The sequence below is a fragment of the Sander lucioperca genome, chromosome 7, assembly GCF_008315115.2.
Source record: "Sander lucioperca isolate FBNREF2018 chromosome 7, SLUC_FBN_1.2, whole genome shotgun sequence".
Lineage (NCBI taxonomy): Eukaryota > Metazoa > Chordata > Actinopteri > Perciformes > Percidae > Sander > Sander lucioperca.
In genome coordinates, this window is record NC_050179.1 from 32,368,268 (window position 1) to 32,387,855 (window position 19,588).

At 40.5% G+C, this 19,588-nt stretch overlaps 1 protein-coding gene across 1 annotated transcript in view; it reads right to left on the minus strand.

Moving 5' to 3' along the window:
• The window catches only part of asz1 (ankyrin repeat, SAM and basic leucine zipper domain containing 1), a 41,075-nt gene extending 21,487 nt beyond the window's left edge, over positions 1-19,588 (minus strand). Inside the window, exons 1-4 of the mRNA XM_031279768.2 lie at positions 19,460-19,588; positions 17,891-17,993; positions 16,582-16,704; positions 2,659-2,770 (exon numbers count right to left, since the gene is read on the minus strand). Coding sequence (XP_031135628.1) covers positions 2,659-2,770; positions 16,582-16,704; positions 17,891-17,993; positions 19,460-19,564 — 443 coding nt within the window. The 5' untranslated portion in view covers positions 19,565-19,588. The remainder of the gene's footprint in view (positions 1-2,658; positions 2,771-16,581; positions 16,705-17,890; positions 17,994-19,459) is intronic.

Here is a 19,588-nt window from a genome sequence, read left to right on the forward strand (position 1 = left end):
GGAGGTTTATCCTCTGCACCCACAGGAACCTCATATTCTTCTTTTGCTCTTGATGTTGGGGGCTGTTGGCCCCTCCTCCTCACCACCTCCCCTCATCTGCATCCTCCTGTGTTTTGTTACCTTGCTTTAAATATTTTGTCTGGGAAGGAACCAACCATTTTCCCAACGCTACAGCATGTCCATGTGTGTCATCGCGGGGTTTCAGCCAGTGTGTGTCGTGCATGTAATGGCATACTGGCAGTGTCAGGGGATTAGGGAAAGCTAAACAAGAAAGCCGCTGGGGGCTGCATCCTCCCTTTGACGCGCCAAAAATCCACAGATGGTAACAGTAAAAGTGCTTTGAGAATGACCTCCCTTCATTCTTTTCCACAAGATGGAATTTTTCATTCTTCCTCACCAGGGCAGGGAACCAAAGGTTATATCCGCTGGCTGCAATGGCTGATGGATCCCAAACACACACGTGCCAATTTGTATAGTGAAATAGTATTAAAAATGCAAAAGAAACCTCTATGACAACTTACCTGTCAACATGGCTGAATCTCACTTCTCTTATTTGACAGCTTCTTGGTTGAACCAGAAGTTGTTCTGGCCCTCCTTCGTGAAGCTTTCTTTCCTGCCCCGAGGATCGAGGAGGGATCTCTGAGGAGCTATGAGCGAGGATACACAAGAGCAGCCTTCCCGTTGCTAACTCTGACTATACATTTGACGAATTCACGTGACGCTTCAGAGGAAAAGAGCCTCATCCCTCTGAAAACACATTTCCTCGTTTCCTCTATCCTCGCATGATTTCCTATGCCTCTCCCATGCTTCATTGGTGGGACGGACTAAGACGCGAGGAAGGGAAGCACGTGGAGGAGCTATAGATGCAATTTAAGGGAAGTGAGATTCAGCCCATGGCTGCTTTGGAATGTTGTAGGGCAATACACATCACCAGTGTTTTGTAAAGTGTTTCACTCTGTTACTCTTCCAATTTGTTTCCATTATTACAAACGTTTGTATCCACACAAACAAAGAGACACCCATGTGACTTTTCGTGCAGTCTACTATTTTGTGAGATCAATAGTTTCGATGATATTTCTGACGTAAGTCAGTTTAGTGAAGTAATTGTTGCCAGCGCTGGCTGCTGTCTGTCTCGAGGACAGTGACGGCCGAACGGAAGTTAAAGTCGTGAGGATTGAACGGATGGATCCAAATTACTACTTAAACAAGGACATTTTCTAGTGTGATTTCATGTGAACATATAGATCCAAAATGAAGCTTTTCCCCAAATGTTCTCGTTTGTTTTCTATTCTAAGTTTACTACTGCTTTAAAAGGAAGTTTTTTCTCGCCGCTGCTGCAAGAAATGCAATTGGTCTTGAAGGAATTGTTGGGCCTCTGTAAATTATAGAGAGTGTGGTCTAGACCTTCTCTATCTGTAAAGTGTCCTAAGATAACGTCTGTTATGAGTTGACGCTATAAAATAAAATTGAAAAATTTGTAGGCAAGACAGAAATTATCTTGTTTGACTTTACAGCAAAATTCACCATAATACCATGCTTTATTCTGTTAAAACTAGTTTTCGGAGGGCAGATGAATTCCAAAGTATATGTTTACAATCAAATGCGTTAATAATGATGGACAAACAGAGGTGTTGAAATTAATCAAATAATCAATGCATCGAATCGCGGACACGGATGATGCTGCATCGATAATCGGCCGGGCCATAATATCGATTATTTCTGTTTACAATTTAATGTATGCCTAACAACCTTTTTGTTTACATATTCTGTTATGGTTTGCACATTCAGGAAGTGCCATGTGCTCAGTGCTGTAGTTTTATGTATCCAATTTATTTAGTATTAGAGCACTGCAGAATGTTTTGCTTTTGGAGCTTGAAAAGCTATGAATTAAATATCCTATATGGCTTTAATAGAAAAAAGTATTTGACGCATCGTGATGCATCAAGATATCGAATCGAAGACGTGATAATCATAATCGAATCGAAAGATCAGTGAAGATTCACACCTCTAACAAACATATCAGAAAAAAAGCTTACTTGGTTTTGATGGATAGCTGGTAACTAGTGGTTAAACATGGACTTAGCGATGTGCAGTCAAATGACATTTTAACATCCAGGTTAAAAATACTATATATACTATAATGTTTAACAACAATGGTGTTAAAACCACTGTTGTATGCATGCCTAAAGATATACATTTGAACAACTTTAGCCTGGTTCTGTAACTTAGACGCACGCCTAGATCACTTTTGACCTACAAATTCCCAAAATCATGCTTACTGGATTGCATCCAAGCTTGTAAAAAAAAAGCTTCTAAAATCCTCCTGCCTTCTCCTTACGTGTGTTTGTTTGTCTGTCTGTCTGATACCCGTCTGTACATGCACATGCCATAACAGGACATTCCAAACAAAACACACAAATATACACAGTGTATGGAGCGCTGTGGTGCATAATGCTACCACATGGCAGCAAAACATAACAAGAACCATCAAAGGAAATCCGATCAAGCACCTCTGTTTTTTTTCTCCCCTGTTCAAGTCAACTCTAAAGAGTTTTTATTTTGCCAACATCAACAGGGGTGTGACAGTGCGTACTGTGCTGAGAACCCTATAAACACTTTGACCTGAAACACATCTGTACACCCCCCTCACCCTCTCACCTGTCCAACACGTTGGGATCAGCATTTCTGGATAGCAGAAGTTCCACACAGCGAGCAATTTTGTCTTCACTGCCAGATGCTGTGCAGCTGGCCATGAGCACCGTCCAATGATCTGTGCACAAGAACACATTAGTGTGGAAATGCATCATCACAATTTTACAATTCAATTTCAGTTAAACAAACATTTAGATTAGCACCAACTATTAAAAAAAGGTTTCAGAAAAAAACTTCATAGGCAAGGTAACAAGCGGGCTACAATTCACGCAGCTATGAAGAGTTTTCAATAAAGAAAAAAATACCATTAACAATAAAAGACAAAGGCTGGTTTCTTTGCTTTTCATCGTTTTTTGTTTGCAATTTACACAGCCCTCGGCCAGGAATAACTAAATATTGCTGGTGCTATCAAAATCCACCTGTGTGTGGAAGTTAGGATATTTTTTTTCTGGTTGAAAGTAAACATGCTTATCCTTTTAGTGGTGCAGTTATATGGACATATGTCGTATAGATTTTACCAATAAAACTTAGCAGATAGTCCGTTGATAGTCCAGTGATGGCCAAGAGGACAACTATATTTTTGTAGCTGGTAAAAAACTAGAGGAAGCTTTATGAAGAGTCAGACAATGTGGTGTCAAAAGAGCAGGTTTTTATGTTTGAATATAGCCTGTACTTCTGCAAAAAATATAAGATAATTTACATATCTGACATTTATGATATTTCTGAGTGCTGCAAATCTTCAGTTTTACAGTAACATGTGATTACAGATTACAGTCAGCACTAGCATATCTTGAAGGTTTTTGTTCAGTCCTAGTGACCTAGGTCACCATTTTATGAGCTGTTTTTAAAGCTTAAATGCTTCGTGACTTACTTAAAATTAGAAGTAGCATGTCTATTTTTGAAGGGTTTCTTTAATCTTTTGGTCAGTTTAAAACCATCCGTATGTTCTTGTAGCTCCAAACATTCCAATGTTCGCCCTGTTATTAACTGCCCATTGGTTACGGTAGTTGCTATGTAGCAAAAGAGGAGTATGTCCCCCCCCCCATCAGAATGAAGTCATACACCATGCAGCAAAATAAAAAAATCTGGACGATAACCTGGTGATGGAGATGGATAGCTGTTTATCTGGCATCAGGAAGTGTGGCGGCCTTTATGGGACCGAGTGCCTTCAGAGAAGTTGTTTCCTTATCTTATTCTGATAAGACCTGTCTGAGACCCATGGCAATGCACTCAATTCCTGTTTTGTTCCGCCAATGACTAAGTCTCCAACTTGTGTGTATCATAGTATCTATGTGTGCACTTGTGTAGGCATACCTAGGCCTCGGCATCTGTATATGGGTCCCTGTGTCTATGTGGTGCTCTGCATGTTTGGCTCTATATCTGTTTGCAAGTGTGTGTGTGTGTGTGTGTGTGTGTGTTTATACTACTATTTGTGTGGGTGTAAACCAGACTGCCTAGTTTGTGTCTACAGAGAACTGGAGTAAATACATCTGAGAATTTGTGACTGGTCACTCGTGCATTCCTCCCCTCAGCCTCGCTGCTTTGACAAACGCCATCAGTACGTGACCACACGTCATCCTTCTGTGTAATTATTTCCTTCACCTGCCTCAAGCATCAGATGCCGAGACCATGTGAAATCAGTCACACACACACAGTTCAACTCGACATTCTGGACTGAGAATTAATTGACATCAGATATCAACAGCATGACCAGTGCTGTGGTACCAAACTTGGGTCTGGGGACGTCCAGGGGCTACGGGAGGGTTTCTATTGGATTAAGAATGCAGCGTTCTCAAAATAATTTATTGCAACTGCACTGGCAACAGTGACAATACTTAACTGATCTAAAATTTGCTTTCACCTCCGTTAGTCATGGCAAAAGTATGCTTGTATGCTTATCCGTATATGCAGTGTTCTTTTACTAACATAATCATCATGAATTTGCAGTATTTTGTACTAAACCAAAACTTAAATACCTACAAACTATTAAACTTCCCTCTACGCCTTATTCAAAAATGTATTTTTTATTGCATTTTAGGCCCTTACTTGAGGAGGATAGCTGAAGAGACGAAAGGGGAGAGAGAGGGGGAAGGACATGCAGCAAAGGGCCGCAGGTCGGAAACCTCGGGCCACTGCTGCAAGAACCGAGCCAATGTACTTACGCCGCCGCTCAACCAGGTTAACTACCAGGGCGCCTCCACGCCTTATCCAACGGTACCTTTTTTCAGTACTTTCCCGAAAAAATTTATTTCAGTTGTAAAAATTATTCCACACCTATATATCCTGTTTTATTTAGTACATTTTACACACCACACAAAATACAACACGTTCTTCTCCCCTCCCAAACCCGGCTCTACATCCTATTAAATCAAATAAGTATTCATTTCTTAAACTGCACTGTAACTTTTATTCTTTATTTGCTCTTTAATGTTTTATGTAAAGCACTTTGATTTGTCTTGTTGCTGAAATGTGCTACAGAAATAAATTTGCCTTGCCTACAACCTACAGCCTGTCAGTCAGTAACCAGGGCATAGAGAACACTGTGGTGCCTGCCTGTCTCAGAGGAAGTGTTAACCGCACCGCGTCCGCTTTTGGCTAGCCATTCTTCTATCTTGAGCCATTCTATCTTGAAAATTGCAAAAAATGCGCAGAGTTTTAAAAACTGTAACCACACTTGCAACCACCTGCAACCTCTACGTGTGTGTCACCGGAGCCAGGCTCTCTGTCAACATGCAGAGAGGACAGATAAGCTTGAGGTTACACGCTCTCAGGTATGGAAATTTGGCACCATTTGATTTAACGTGAATCAGTCCTCGGTAGTACCGACGTAATTCAGTCGGTACCCAAAAAAGTACTGAATTCGGTACCAAACCCTATACTGCAGGTAGGGCTGCAACTAATGATTATTGTCATTATTCATGAATCGGTTGATTCTTTTTTTAAATAACTAATGACTCATTTGGTCTATTAAATGTCACTAAGTAGTGAAAATGCCCATCATATGGTCCCAGAGTATGAAGGGACGTCTTCAAATTGCTTATTTTGTCTGGACAGTAAATGCGTGGCACACAAACATTTAGTTGACTATGAAAACATTGCTGTCAATTCATTTCTGTCTATTGACTAATCTATTAAAGTGCCCATATTATGAAAAAAAAAAAAAAAAAATCACATTTGGGGTGTTATGTTGTGTCTCTGGTGCTTCCACACGCATACAAACTTTGAAAAAAGCTATCCATGTTGTTTTGAGTGAGATACAGGTTTCCGAATGTGTCCTGCCTTCAGTCTCCGGGTGAGCTGTTCAAAATCTGCACGGCTTTCTACGTCACTAGCCAAAACGAGGGTGCTAGGGGGCTAACTGTTAGCATGCTAGCTCATTCTCAATGGCAAAACACTGCTACAACACACACAAATTCACCCTAATCTACAAAATGAAATTGTATAGAACTACTTACATGTCCCTGTTCTGCAGGTATTCCACGCAAAGTTGGAAGTGCGCCCTCGTTTAGAAGAAGTCTCCCAGCTAATCCTGCCTTGTACAGGCCGAAGTTGGAGAAACAGCTAGCTAGCAATTGTGAGCTTACCTAGCTACTGCACATGTGCGACTGCCAACAAAGATCTTACAGAAGTTGAGAGGTCTCACTCTGTAGCTAAAACAGAGACCTGACACAGGGTGAAAAGACGATCTGCAGCAATGTGCAGTACAACAAAAATATGGTGTTTTTTTTTTTAATTAAACCATGTAAACCTATTCTGATACAATCTCAAATTACAATTATGAACCTGAAAATGAGCATAATATAGCCACTTTAAATTAACGTATGTTTCAGCAATAACTGCAGTAACGTGATTAAAAATACCCTTCAATAAACAATTGCTTAACAGCTTTACTGCACATTTGCATAAAGTTAAGCTGCCCAACAATCAGTGACAAGTTATCCAGACATTGCTCTTCCGATAATTTGAAATCAAAAACTACCAGCCATTTAATCTCTTGTTATCACTGCTGATTTGAGTCAACAGTAGCAGTAACTATAACAGTAGAATGAGCTCCATCGCAATATTACCAACATTACAATCTGCCAAGAGTTTAAAGAATCTGAATTACAGTTCCCTGACAATATCCCTTTGACCGTAGACTGATCATTCAGCGTGACAAAATTAAACTTGTTCTAACGGCAAAACATTTTAAGTTTTTGGGGGATCTGTAACTTCATTTTCCCAACAGGATGCATGTTTTATGTGTATATAACTGCAGACTTCTTAACATGGAAGAGTTCTTCCCCCATGCTTATTTTACACAGACTGACCTCGATCCAACAGATGCCTTCGATTTCTCTTGCTCAGGGATGAGGTTGCAGTGTGCATGAACTAAAAACAACTCCAAGGATCCGCAATGTGTTTCTGCAAGAGTTCCTCTTTGGCGTCATCACCATTAAGTAATGTCAGATGAAGCGTATTGGTGCAAAGGCTTGAATGGTCCCCTGGTCCTTGGCTGTAGCAGGTGAGGAAATTGAAAAAAGGTGCCACAGGGAAGGATAGCTCGACACCAGCGCAACAGGGACCATCAGGAGGATTAGGTATGGCTGTTTGATATCCAAGCCTGGAAGGCAGCAATGTAATGGTGTTGCCTAATCAAACTATCTGCCCTAGTTTTTTTTGTAAAGTGGTGGGTGAGGGATCACAGATGGATCAGTGGAACCTACACGTACGGTATATTATGATATCAACCGACAATCAAAAATAGAAGGAATTCAAGCCATTTCTGTTTTTATCTTTGGAACCAGTTTAAACCAAATTCCTATTTGGTGTTTTTAGTTGTCTAAAAAATGTTTTGAGTGAGCAGTTACACATGCCAAAATGCTCTATAGAATGATTTAGAGGGTCTTTGGTGACCACCACTGTGAAACTTTGATACTTGCTTGCCTTCTTTTTCTAAGACACAGGTTGTATTTTTTGGCATAAATTGTAAGGTTTCATTTCACAGGTTTTTACAATTGTTTATTTTTAAGGTTTTATTTCATATTTACTGCCCGGTACTGTTTAGAGGTGCATCACTTTTGGTTGGCCTTTATTTATTAATTGATCGACTCCTGAGCTACACTTAAGCCCTGTTAGCATTTGTATTTGTTTTTTTGTGCTGTAAGACAGTATGTCTTTCACATCACAATACTCATCTTATTTCATAGCCTACCATTAACGGCTGGGACTGAAATTGACTCAAATGATTATTTCTACATGGAAAACTATTTAACTTTAGACTCTCACTTCATGTAACTACAGTGAGAAATTTAGCAGACGGTATCTGCATTCTGTTATGTTCTGGCCTAGCCAGTCTGTGATTGTACGGGATTATGTTTTTGTGTGTGTGTGTGTGTGTGTGTGTGTGTGTGTGTGTGTGTGTGTGTGTGTGTATGCTGCTCTCTCTCCCTCTTTACCCCTCACCCTCCTGTCCACCTTTTCTCCTATATACCTGAATAGTTAATATGGGTAAAGGCTTATTTGTTATCCACCTGAATATTAGGAGCTTGCCACATAAAATTGATCTTTAAAAGGGCCTGGCTTGTCTATAATAAACCTAGTGTTATCACACTGTCTGAGACCTGGTTGAATAATAACATATCAGATGAGGAAATCAAACTTGATGGTTATGTTTTTTATAGAGCTGACAGGGGTGCTCGTGGAGGAGGGGTAGCCACTTATGTCTCCTCAAATTTATTATCCGAGCTTGTAACCCCAAAGGAAAACCCTGTACACTTTGAATGTCGTTTTGTTAAAATTTGTCTTCACGTAAATAAACAGTTGATCATAGGGAACATCTACAGACCTCCAAGCTCCCCTACATAGTCAATACACTGCATAGGTACTACTATTAAATCTATTGGTACCACAAATGAAATGATTATTCTTGGTGACATTGTTCATCTCTAAATGACAGAAATTTCTTTGAAAGCTTAAACCTGACAACTAATCAGAGAACCCACTCGAGTTGACCACAGATCCAAATCTCTATTAGACTGGATTCTGGTCACCCACTCTGACTGAATCGCTGAATCTGGTGTTCTACCCGATTGCTTTAGTGATCATTCCATGGTTTTCTGTGTATGGAAAATTAGATAACCTCGCCTACCACACAAGGTAATCAGGGTAAGGCAGAGTAAACATCTTAACACTGAGTTTTTCATTCAAGATTCATTAGATATAAATTGGAATAGGCTTCACCTCATCCCCTTTGTTGAAGCTCCTTCTCATTTGCTATAATAAATCCTACTGACATTTAGCAGGCAATCTTTTAATTAAAGTCAACAAACAAAGCTTGTGTCTTATGTACTGGCAATTCCTTTATCGGATTTATTTAACTTATCGTTATCCACCTGTGTGGTTCCATCAATGTGGAAGTCTGCCAGAGTTACACCAATACACAAGGGTGGCGATGCACTTGATCTTAACAACTACAGACCTATTTCCATCATCAGTAGTATAGCAAAAGTGTTTGAAAAACTAATATTTAAACAATTATTCAAATATATTAAAGTGCCCATATTATGAAAAAATCACTTTCTGGGATTTGGGGTGTTCTTTGGTGTCTCTGGTGCTTCCACACACATACAAACTTTGAAAAAAATCCATCCATGCTGTTTAGAGTGAGATACGTTTTTTGAATGTGTCCTGCCTTCAGTCTCTGGGTGAGCTGTTCAAAATTGGCACGGCTTGTGACGTCACAAGCCGAAACGAGCAGGCTAACCGCAACCATTAGCTCGTTAGCATGCTACCTCGTTCTCAATAGCAAAGCACTGCTACAACACACACAAGTTCACCATAATCTACAAAAGAACTACTTACATGTGCGCCCTCATTTAGAAGTCTCCCAGCTAATCCTGCCTTGTAACTGACCGAAGTTGTAGAAACAGCCTTTCTTTTACTGTCTATGGAGCTAGCTAGCTGACATGATCCACATCTGAGCTACTGGGCATGTGCAGTGCAATCAAAGATAGTACAGAAGAAGAAGAAGAAAAGAGGTCTCACTCTGTAGCTAAAACAGAGACCAGGTGAAAAGAGGAGCTGCAGCAGTGAGAGAGAGCGGTGCAGTACAACAACAATATGGTGTTTTTTGAAAATTAAACCATGTAAACCTATTCTGGTACAACCTTAACAACAATTATGAACCTGAAAATGAGCATAATATGGCAGCTTTAATGATTTCTCCATTCTGTCATCAAATCAATCTGGTTTCAGACCAAACTTTTCTACAACTACTGCTCTTCTAAAATTTACCAATGATGTCTCATTCTCCTTAGATAACATGTCGACTGGTGCAATATTCATAGATCTCACTAAAGCCTTTGATATGGTCGATCATTATATGCTTCTTGACAAATTACATGCGATAGGCCTTTCTAAACATTCTCTTCTCTGGTTTAATTCTTGTTTTCACTGTAGACGTCAGCGTCTCTTTTCATGGTTGTGTATCACAGTCTTTAATAATGGAGAAAGGTGTCCCTCAAGGCTCTTCCTTAGGGCCTCTCCTATTTTCTGTATTTATTTATTACTTCCTCAAATATGCTCAGACTGTAATATTCATCTATATGCAGATGACACAGTGATCTACACATCTAATGTGTCTGTCTCTAAGATTCAATCCTCACTGCAATCTAACTTTAATGCTATTCAACTTTGGTTCCGATCCAACCACCTTCTACTGAATAAGAAAAAGTCATATAGCATACTGTTCCCCACCAGATCAGCTACACTGAATCAAGATAACAATCTTTCACTCAAATTTTTAGACGATACTCCACTTGTACAAGTTGATGAACTTAAATATCTGGGACTTTGGCTTGATTCACAACTCTGCTTTAAGTATCATATTAATTCTGTTGTAAAAAATATCAACTGTAATTTACGAATATTATATCGCTCTATTAACTGTTTCACTCAAGTGATTAGATTAAGAATTGTGTCACAGTTAATATTTCCTATATTAGACTATGCAGATGTTTATCAAAACACATCAGAATCAAATCTTAAACCATTAAATGTTGCTTTCAATAATACCGTATATAGCCGAATATAAGACGAGGTTTTTGTCCTAAAAATAGGCTGAAAATGTGGGGTTGTCTTATATTCGCGATATAGACAATATCACGGGGGGAAAGGTAGAAAGCAGGGGGAAACAGTAGAGGGCGCCAACACGATAGGCTATGTACCGGTAATTACTGGTAGTGACAGTGTTATGAATTAAATAAACAATAAAGTGCCGCCATGGAGAGGTCAAGAGATTATCTTGAGAAAAGCACTTCAAAAGTTGGTCAAATAAACCAACACGTTCGAAACAGTTATGACGCCAACTTTAAACTTATGGTCATGAATGAGGCGGAATCATCTAATAATTGCAAAGCTGCCACAGAAGTCACAGAATGCAACGTTCGGAGATGGCGAACACAAAAAGAACGACTAAAAAATACCAACAGCCAAAGGAAAGCTTTCCGTGGACCTCAAAGTGGCAAGTTTGCAGAACTTGATGATAGAATCTATGAATATGTGGTAGAAAAACGTCGGGATGGGATGCCAATCACAAGAGAAATCATTCGGTTGAGGGCTCTGGAGTTAGCCAAGGAGCTGAACATACTGACAAATGAATTCAAAGCTAGCACTGGGTGGTGTACACGAATGATGCGGCGCAAAGGGCTGACACCGCGTTGTAGAACAAGTCTGGCCCAGCGCCTGCCCTCAGACTTCGAGGAGAAGTTGCTTTCTCCTCAGCGATATGTGCTTAAACTGAGGAAAACTCACCTCATACCCCCTGGATCAGATAGGGAATGCTGACCAAACACCAGTGTTGTTTGACATGCCAACATCTGTCACTGTTGCCAAGAAAGGGGACAAATCAGTTATTGCGCGATCTACTGGAAATGAAAAAAACCTAATCACTGTAATGTTGGCATGTCTCGCTGATGGGACCAAACTTTCCCCGTATGTGATTTTGAAACGCAAGACTATGCCAAAGGAGACGATGCCAGCTGGCATTATCGTACGTGTCCAGGAAAAGGGCTGGATGGACACTGACCTGGTAGTGGACTGGCTCAAGGTAGTGTGGGGCAGGCGCGCGGTGCGCTTCATAAGAAGAGAAATATGCTCGTTTTGGATGCATTCCGCGGACACTTGACGGAGCCCGTCAAAACTCAGTTGCGGAAAATGAACGGCGATCTAGTGATCATACTGGGGGGGGACAAGCCAGCTACAGGTATTGGATGTAGTCGTCAACAAGTCATTCAAGGATAATCTGCGCAAGAGGTACACTGAGTGGCTCCTGTCAGGCGATCGCTCACTGACGCCTACTGGAAAACTTCAGAAGCCAGCAGTGCATCTGCTCTGTACTTGGATCCTCCAAGCATGGGATGCCATAAGCCAGGAGAGCATCATTCATGGATTTAAGAAATGCTGCATATGAAATGCCCTTCATGGGAGTGAGGATGACATTCTGTGGGAGGGGCTCGTGGAGCATCATGATAGTGATGACAGTGAGAGTGAGCATAGCGAGGCAGGGGATCTCTGTGAGGAATAGGCCTAGTTTAATGTGCAGCATAAAGGCCCATTTGCACTGCTGTTCTTATTACAACCCCACAGTTTGGTTGTTTCAAGACTTTGTCAGATGTGTTTGATTAAAAGCAGATGGTTATTTTCTATCTTCACAGTACCACAATTACATACATAGGCCTACATAATTATTGCATTTTTTCATTCATTCATCTCTGAACTCATTGACATGAGTGCACTTTATTTTGTGACAAATTAATCCAAATATTTAATGAATGGTGTTAAAATGTTTTTTCCAATGAATTATCACTAGAATTCCAATAAAATTATTTTCTGTTGAAAACCAGATTTTTTTCCACAAAAATCTCTTTTTTTCCCAAAAATAAGTCTGGAAAATGGGGGGGTCGTCTTATAGTCAGGATCGTCTTATATTCGGGTATATACGGTATATGCAGATTTGTGCTGAGATGTCCTTTTACTACTCACCACTGTAATGTATGACTCACTGAACTTATTATCACCAAAAGCCAGAAGACAGTATCACTGGTACCAGGTTATTTTTAAATATGTGTATTCTGATTATCCTCCTTACCTGAAGGAATATTTAATTCCATACAGACCCAGCTATAGATTGAGACACACTGAATATCCCTTCTTCACTGTGCCAAACATCTATAAAGAGAGTGGTAGACGTACCTTCATAGGTGTGATTGGCAAAGGACAAAAAAGCAGGAAAATATACGGCGCACCCATGACGCTGCGACAGCGCCCCCCCCCCCCTCATTTTTAAAAAAAATAAACCATTAAATGGCACTTTCTGGAGAGTTTTGTGCAAAGAAATGGAGAAATTGAGTCTTACATGATATGTAGGTATTAGGGCATTTAGCATTTACATTCCTGTTAATCAGTCATCACTTGATTATACATTACACATATTACCTTGTTATAATATAAATAATAATAGTGCCACATGAAGAGACAGTGCAGCATATGACAGTAGCAACAGCTGAGAAGATTTGGGTCTGTGGTGACCAGGTCCACCTCACACAAACTTCCTTCTCCTATTCTCTCTCCTTACTACCACACCCACACCCACACCCACACACCCACACCCACACCAGCCCACATTACCACGCCCATGCAGCCCCACCCACGGACATTTACGGATTTTTAAACATTTAATGTAACTGGCAAACAATGCTTTCTACTTTTTAAAGAGCACACGTTTATAACAAATTTTTATTTATGCCGTTTGTATGCTGTTACTGTCATTCTCTACAGTATGTAGGTATGTAGTATGTATGTTGTCACTGTCTGTTCAATTGTCCGTGTTTCTCTCTGTTGACACTGTACATATTAAGTTATAACTAACTCTGCAATTGAAATGTTTTTATGGCTGTCTGTGATTATACTTCAGGGTTTTTCCTTGCTCAGAATTTGTCTTTGCGGGAACACACAAAGCAGGGGGGGAGGAGGTCTGGGGGTCCTCCCCCAGGAAATTCTGAGGGTAAAAGACTTCAATTCCTGCATTCTGATACATTTTTAGGCACCAATTTATGGTAAAAATGTCAATATTTATTGCAAGGAAATCACAAAATTCTGGTGGCAGGTAACAATTCAAAATATAATGGAATATTATTATATTCAGTAGTCCAGTAAGGGGGCTTTCACATCCGGGACATGGGCCAGATACAACAACACTTGACCCTGAAGTCCAGTTGTTTGTAGGATTGACTTAGGCTACTTAATCAGTGATGTTGAATATAGCCTACAGTGTAACGGACCACCACAGTTCATACATGTGAACCGCGGATTAATGCAGAGTTTAACCTACATAGTGTAAAACTATTACGTGAATGGGGCACAGCAGAAAGACAGAGCAGAGCGACGCTGCTTGTTCAGGGTTTTCATGTGTACTCCTATAGGCCTACACTTTGCATCAGGCGTTAAAACCAATTGTACCGAATTAGACTACTATTTAACGCAAGACGTTTTTAACCGCTAATAAAACTGTCTCAATTTAATACTGATGCCGTCAGACGGCCACGCGGACAGACAGCAGTCGGAGTTCTGGCAGAGCTCTGCGCCTGTCAGCAGCGGCTTCTCACTGTACAGCCGGTCCCCCAGAGCAGCATGATCACCAGGAGGGTCCAGCCTGAACCCTGCAAACAGAGATCATGTTTGAAGGTGACATGCTTGATTTTGACTGAACGTCCCAATTTAAGTAACCTCTGATCGGGTCGTAGTAAATTAAGTACCCTAAGTTTAAGATTAGGTGTTTCTAGCCCCCACACACACACACACTTATCAACTCTGGACTGTTAGCTTCAGCTGGCTAACGTTAGCTGTCAACCTCCCGACTAGCTAGTGATCTAGCGAGGATTAGCCCTTCAGACCACAGTGGACTTCAGTGGACTCTCCATCCAATCTCCCGACTGGACCTTCGTCTACCACAACTGCCGGACTCTTTCAAATACATGTACTCCCTGTCTCCGCCGATCACTTGGTAGCGTTGGTCAGCTGTCAGCTTACGCCAGCTAGCTTCTGTTAGCTTCCACCGACTGACGGCTCGCCCAGCACATCTTTTCGCTGTAGAGCTCTTTTAGCCATGTTTCCCGGCTCAACACTAAGTTAGTGTGGGCCACTACCTTTCTGCACTGCCGAAAATGGTGCTCCTAAAATATTCCTCACTGCAACTTTTCAACGTCATCTGCTACGTCGCTTCAGCTTGCATTGCCAACATAAAATAAAAATATTGTCCCGTTGTCAGCTTCAGCTAAGAAGATAGTTCGCCCCCACACGTCCAAAATTCTTATTCAAATAACCTTCCGCAACGATTGCAGGCTCTTTGGTGGAGCTCTGCTTTGAATGAAGTTACATCGTGACAAATTAATGGACCACTTGCGGAGTGATATGAAGACATGAGTCAGAGGCACAAAAAAACGTTGACAGCAGTGACCGGTCATTATGTTTACCAATACCCCTGACCCGTGCCTTGCGACACGAATTTTCTTTTATATACCCACGTATTTGGGATACTTTTTGTCCTTTCCTTTTATTTATGTGTATACATAAGAGTATGGGTTTAGGTGTGCGTATGTATATTATATATGTATGTATATGCATATGTGTATGTATGGGCTAAATGTTGTCATGCCTCTTAATACTGCAATATGTATTATACATGGATTTGTTTTTTAATAAGGAGTCGGTGGGGTGGGTAGGGTGGGCGAGATGGGATGAGGGAGAGCTCTAGCGAGTGTGAATGTACATGTGCTGTATTGTCTTTGTCTTATGTCTTAAGGACCCCCTCGAAAACGAGATGCTTCATCTCAAGGGGTTATCCTCTTAACAATAAATCTCAATTCATATAATAACTTTTATTAAGCCTTTCACGAAACCCAAGGACACTTTACAGAATTATATACATTTTGGGTACACCTGTCTGACTTGTATTTCTTTAGGCATTTGTCATTTACATAGGCGGCAACCAAACGATCAATCAAGTCATATTCTCTAATCAATTTAAAGTCAACAGACTATAAATATAACGCAAAGGGATGAGAGACAGTGGATGAGGGAATAAGAGGTATTGTAAAGTGGATTGGATAGTTCTGCTCCCAGGTTAAATATTCTAGATAAGTTCTGTCTATTTACATTTACGGTGATATATCTGGTGCCTTTCCTGTGAGCCAAGTTGAGTTACACATCCAGACGCGCGCGTGAAGTGGCTCTCTGCTCCGCTAAAGATACGCGCCAGCCAGGGGCGTTCAGCCAGCCGGGCAGGAAGTGAAACAGCAAGATCATCCAGTCAATTTACCAAAAGACACCCCCCAACGTTGTATATGTCTCCTCTACAACACCACGGACGGCGAGAGATTCATCTTGGAGGTGGAAAAAACATAATAGACACCACAGATCCTTTTTAGAAGGACAATGCCAGAAAAAAGAAGGCATGGAGTTTATGTACAGGAGTGCTTGGAGTGGAAGGTGGATACTAGCTTAATAAACACGCGATTGTTCTTTCAAGTACTTGTAGAGACAATAAATCTGCAAGTCGGCAGGCAAGACACTCCGCTTCTGAGACGCTCCCGGTGTGGTACTGCGCGTGGCGGAGGACGGAACAAAACCGGAATGCAGCACAGACGCACCCACTGCAACATAAACCAACAATTGAAATAAATGGAGAACTTACTTTTCTTTACTTAAACGAAAGCTAACCATCCAGAGGTACCCTTCCTGGAGGAGGTCATTTTAAGCTCAGGATTTCCAGAGGTGTCATTTCAAGATTTTTTTCTCCACATCTTCATGAGCTCAGTGAGAATAAGGTCTGGTTAGACAAGATAAACCCCCACCCCCCCCCCCCCCATCAAACATCCGTATTGGTCTGACCTTTGCTGAAGTTGGCACTGGCCCCTCTGTCCAGTAGCAGTTTTGCCAGGTCGTAATTAGCCACACTGACGACACACATCAGAGGAGTCCATTCAAAGCCAAGCCTGGTCTCAATGTCCATGCCTGTCCACACCAAACGGATCAAATTAAGCGAGGCAATGAAATGATTAAAAAAGTAAATGCCTAATGCCCTCCAGCACACGCACATGTAAGCACAAAATAAGATCCTGTTGTTTTGTTTTTACTTCCTTGCTTGAATTTTTGTTATTCCTCCCCCACCTGATTTCGGCCAATCACTGTTTCTGTTCACATTGGGGTGAGAAATTACCACCAGCAGCTAGACGAATGTTGGTGAATTAGAAAGTTTGTCACCTTCACCAATTCAACCATCCTTATCTACAATGTACACACAACAAGACAATGGGCCTCATGCAAGACATTTTCTTATTCTTTCTTTCTCTTGCTTTTTCTGTAAGACTCGCTTGATGTTAAAAACTCTTAAATGGACAAACTTGTCATCGTTGATCATTTCAGCCTGAAAAAGCTAGCATTTATATTTTTTTTAATAAAAGGCAGACTATTTATTGACTGGTACAACAGGTCTGGGTCACTCGTATGCCACAAAAGAACAAATCTGTTCGTACGAGTGGTTCTTGCATGAGGCCTAATATCTTTTAATTGCTACTAAAGGTTAAAGGTCCCATGGCATGAAAATTTCACTTTATGAGGTTTTTTAACATTAATATGAGTTCCCCCAGCCTGCCTATGGTCCCCCAGTGGCTAGAAATGGTGATAGGTGTAAACCGAGCCCTGGGTATCCTGCTCTGCCTTTGAGAAAATGAAAGCTCAGATGGGCCGATCTGGAATCTCCTCCTTATGAGGTCATAAGGAGCAAGGTTACCTCCCCTTTCTCTGCTTTGCCCGCCCAGAGAATTTGGCCCACCCATGAGAAAGAGAGAGACATCATGGCCTGAAAACAAGTGAAGTAGCAGTTGGTCAAGGCCACACCCCTCCCCTCTCCTCCTCAATAGCTACAGACAGAAATGGCACATCCTAAGGAAAGCTCATTGTGGGACTGGCTCTAGTGGCTGTAATTCTGCAACAAGGCTGAATTTCGAGAAAGAGACTTCAGATACAGTATTAGGGGATCGCTAAGGCCTATATAAAAGCATCCAAAAAGCAGCATGTCATAGGACCTTTAACTATGAAGTTCCTATGGATAAAGCAATAAAATCAAATGATCACAAGTGAATACATGCCCACAGTCTAAGTGCTGATGTGTCGTACAGAAATTGAAGAGAGTACTTGCCATTGTCCAACAGCTGTTCAACAGTCCCAATGTCTCCTTTACTGATGGCTGTTTTCAACATCAACACGTTATCTGATGCATTTGGTACAACAGCACCCAAATCCTGTAACAATGGGGTAAGATCAGAATCGATTTATAAAAAACAAATAACTCTGAGAGAGAAAATAACAAATACCAAATTAACAACTCCAAACTAGAAAATGCATTTCCTGCAGAAAATGCGTGTGGATGCTGAATAGTTAAACTGCTAAAAGCTAAACTGGATTAATAGCTTAAATCTGTAAGAATAAGTTGGAGTAGTGAGAACAGTTGGAAAAGTGGGAATTGTTTTAAATTGGTATGAATTTCATTGACAAGTTGAATAACACCACTAATGTAAAAATGATGTGGAATAATGAATCTGCCAAATCAGCATTCACACAATTAAAGTTCCCCATTTGGAAACTGTGCCACCCGCATGTGTGAGGATACAGAAATATTATAACTATGAACAATATGTTCTCATAATGGATATCAAACGTACCAATATTCAACAGATATATTTCCTGCTATTAGGTGGGAGCGGTATTGACAAATAGGTGTCCAATGTGAATGCAAAGAAGAAAGGTAATTTTGTGCAGTACCAAGGGAATTAGACTACTATCTTACCTGTGCTATGTCCCCATTTCATACTACAAACTAATACTACACTCTAAATACTGTGTTATATTGTTCACACTGTTTATGTGGCACAATTAATGTAGTTTAGGGATGCAACTTTTTTTCAGTAGTGCCTAATCTCTGTACAAAGTCGATTCAATTTTAGTATTTTTAGTAAAATTGTCAAATATACGTTTATAATTTGACAGAACCCAAGTTGATGTCTTCAAAATGCTTTTTGTCCAAATAACACTCCAAAACCCACGGTGAATAGGGGATATGGTTAATTGACGTTAACGTTACTTACATTAGTACAATTATTTGTATTTCAAGTTTTCGTAAAATGTATGTTTAAATATGCAAATTAAGCATTATATAATGCTACATTTTGGTGAATTTAGAAGAAATCCACAGGTGCAAATAGACAGAGTGTAGAAAAATAAACACCTAAGTGTGTATTTTGTATGTTTTTACTAGTCTGAAAAAGACATTCAAGGTAGCAAAATAGCCCAAACCTCAAAATTATGTTTTTTGCCTTAGGTTATCGTCGCTCTACTTTGAGCCAACCGTCTGCATGAGACCGTGAAGGGTGAAAAAGTGCGGCAGAGTAATATAAGCACAACGTCTACTATAATGTTAACGTTAACATTAACACTATGTTGACTATGTATATGTGTAACGGTATGAACATAATTTACAATATCGTTACTTGAACATAACTAGTTTGTGCCAGCCTATTGTTTATTAACTTGTTTCTATTTTGCCGCAAAACAAGAAATACAGCAGGTGTTAACGTTATCTAAAAAAAGAAACTAAGTTAGCTTTAGGTTTCATAGCTACTAGCTAGCTTCTAACGTTAGCGCTAGTATTCGTAACGTTAACTAGCATAAACATGATTGAGAAAAGATAAAGAACGTTTTCTGAAGTCACCTTAATGCGGGGAGACTTTTTATCCGGACACCCGATGTCCCACTCGTCATTGCTGCCGTCGCTTTCATCTCCAGCTGGGAAAGCGTTATCCGTGAAGCTACCCATAGCTAATTTCGTGTAGCCGCTAGA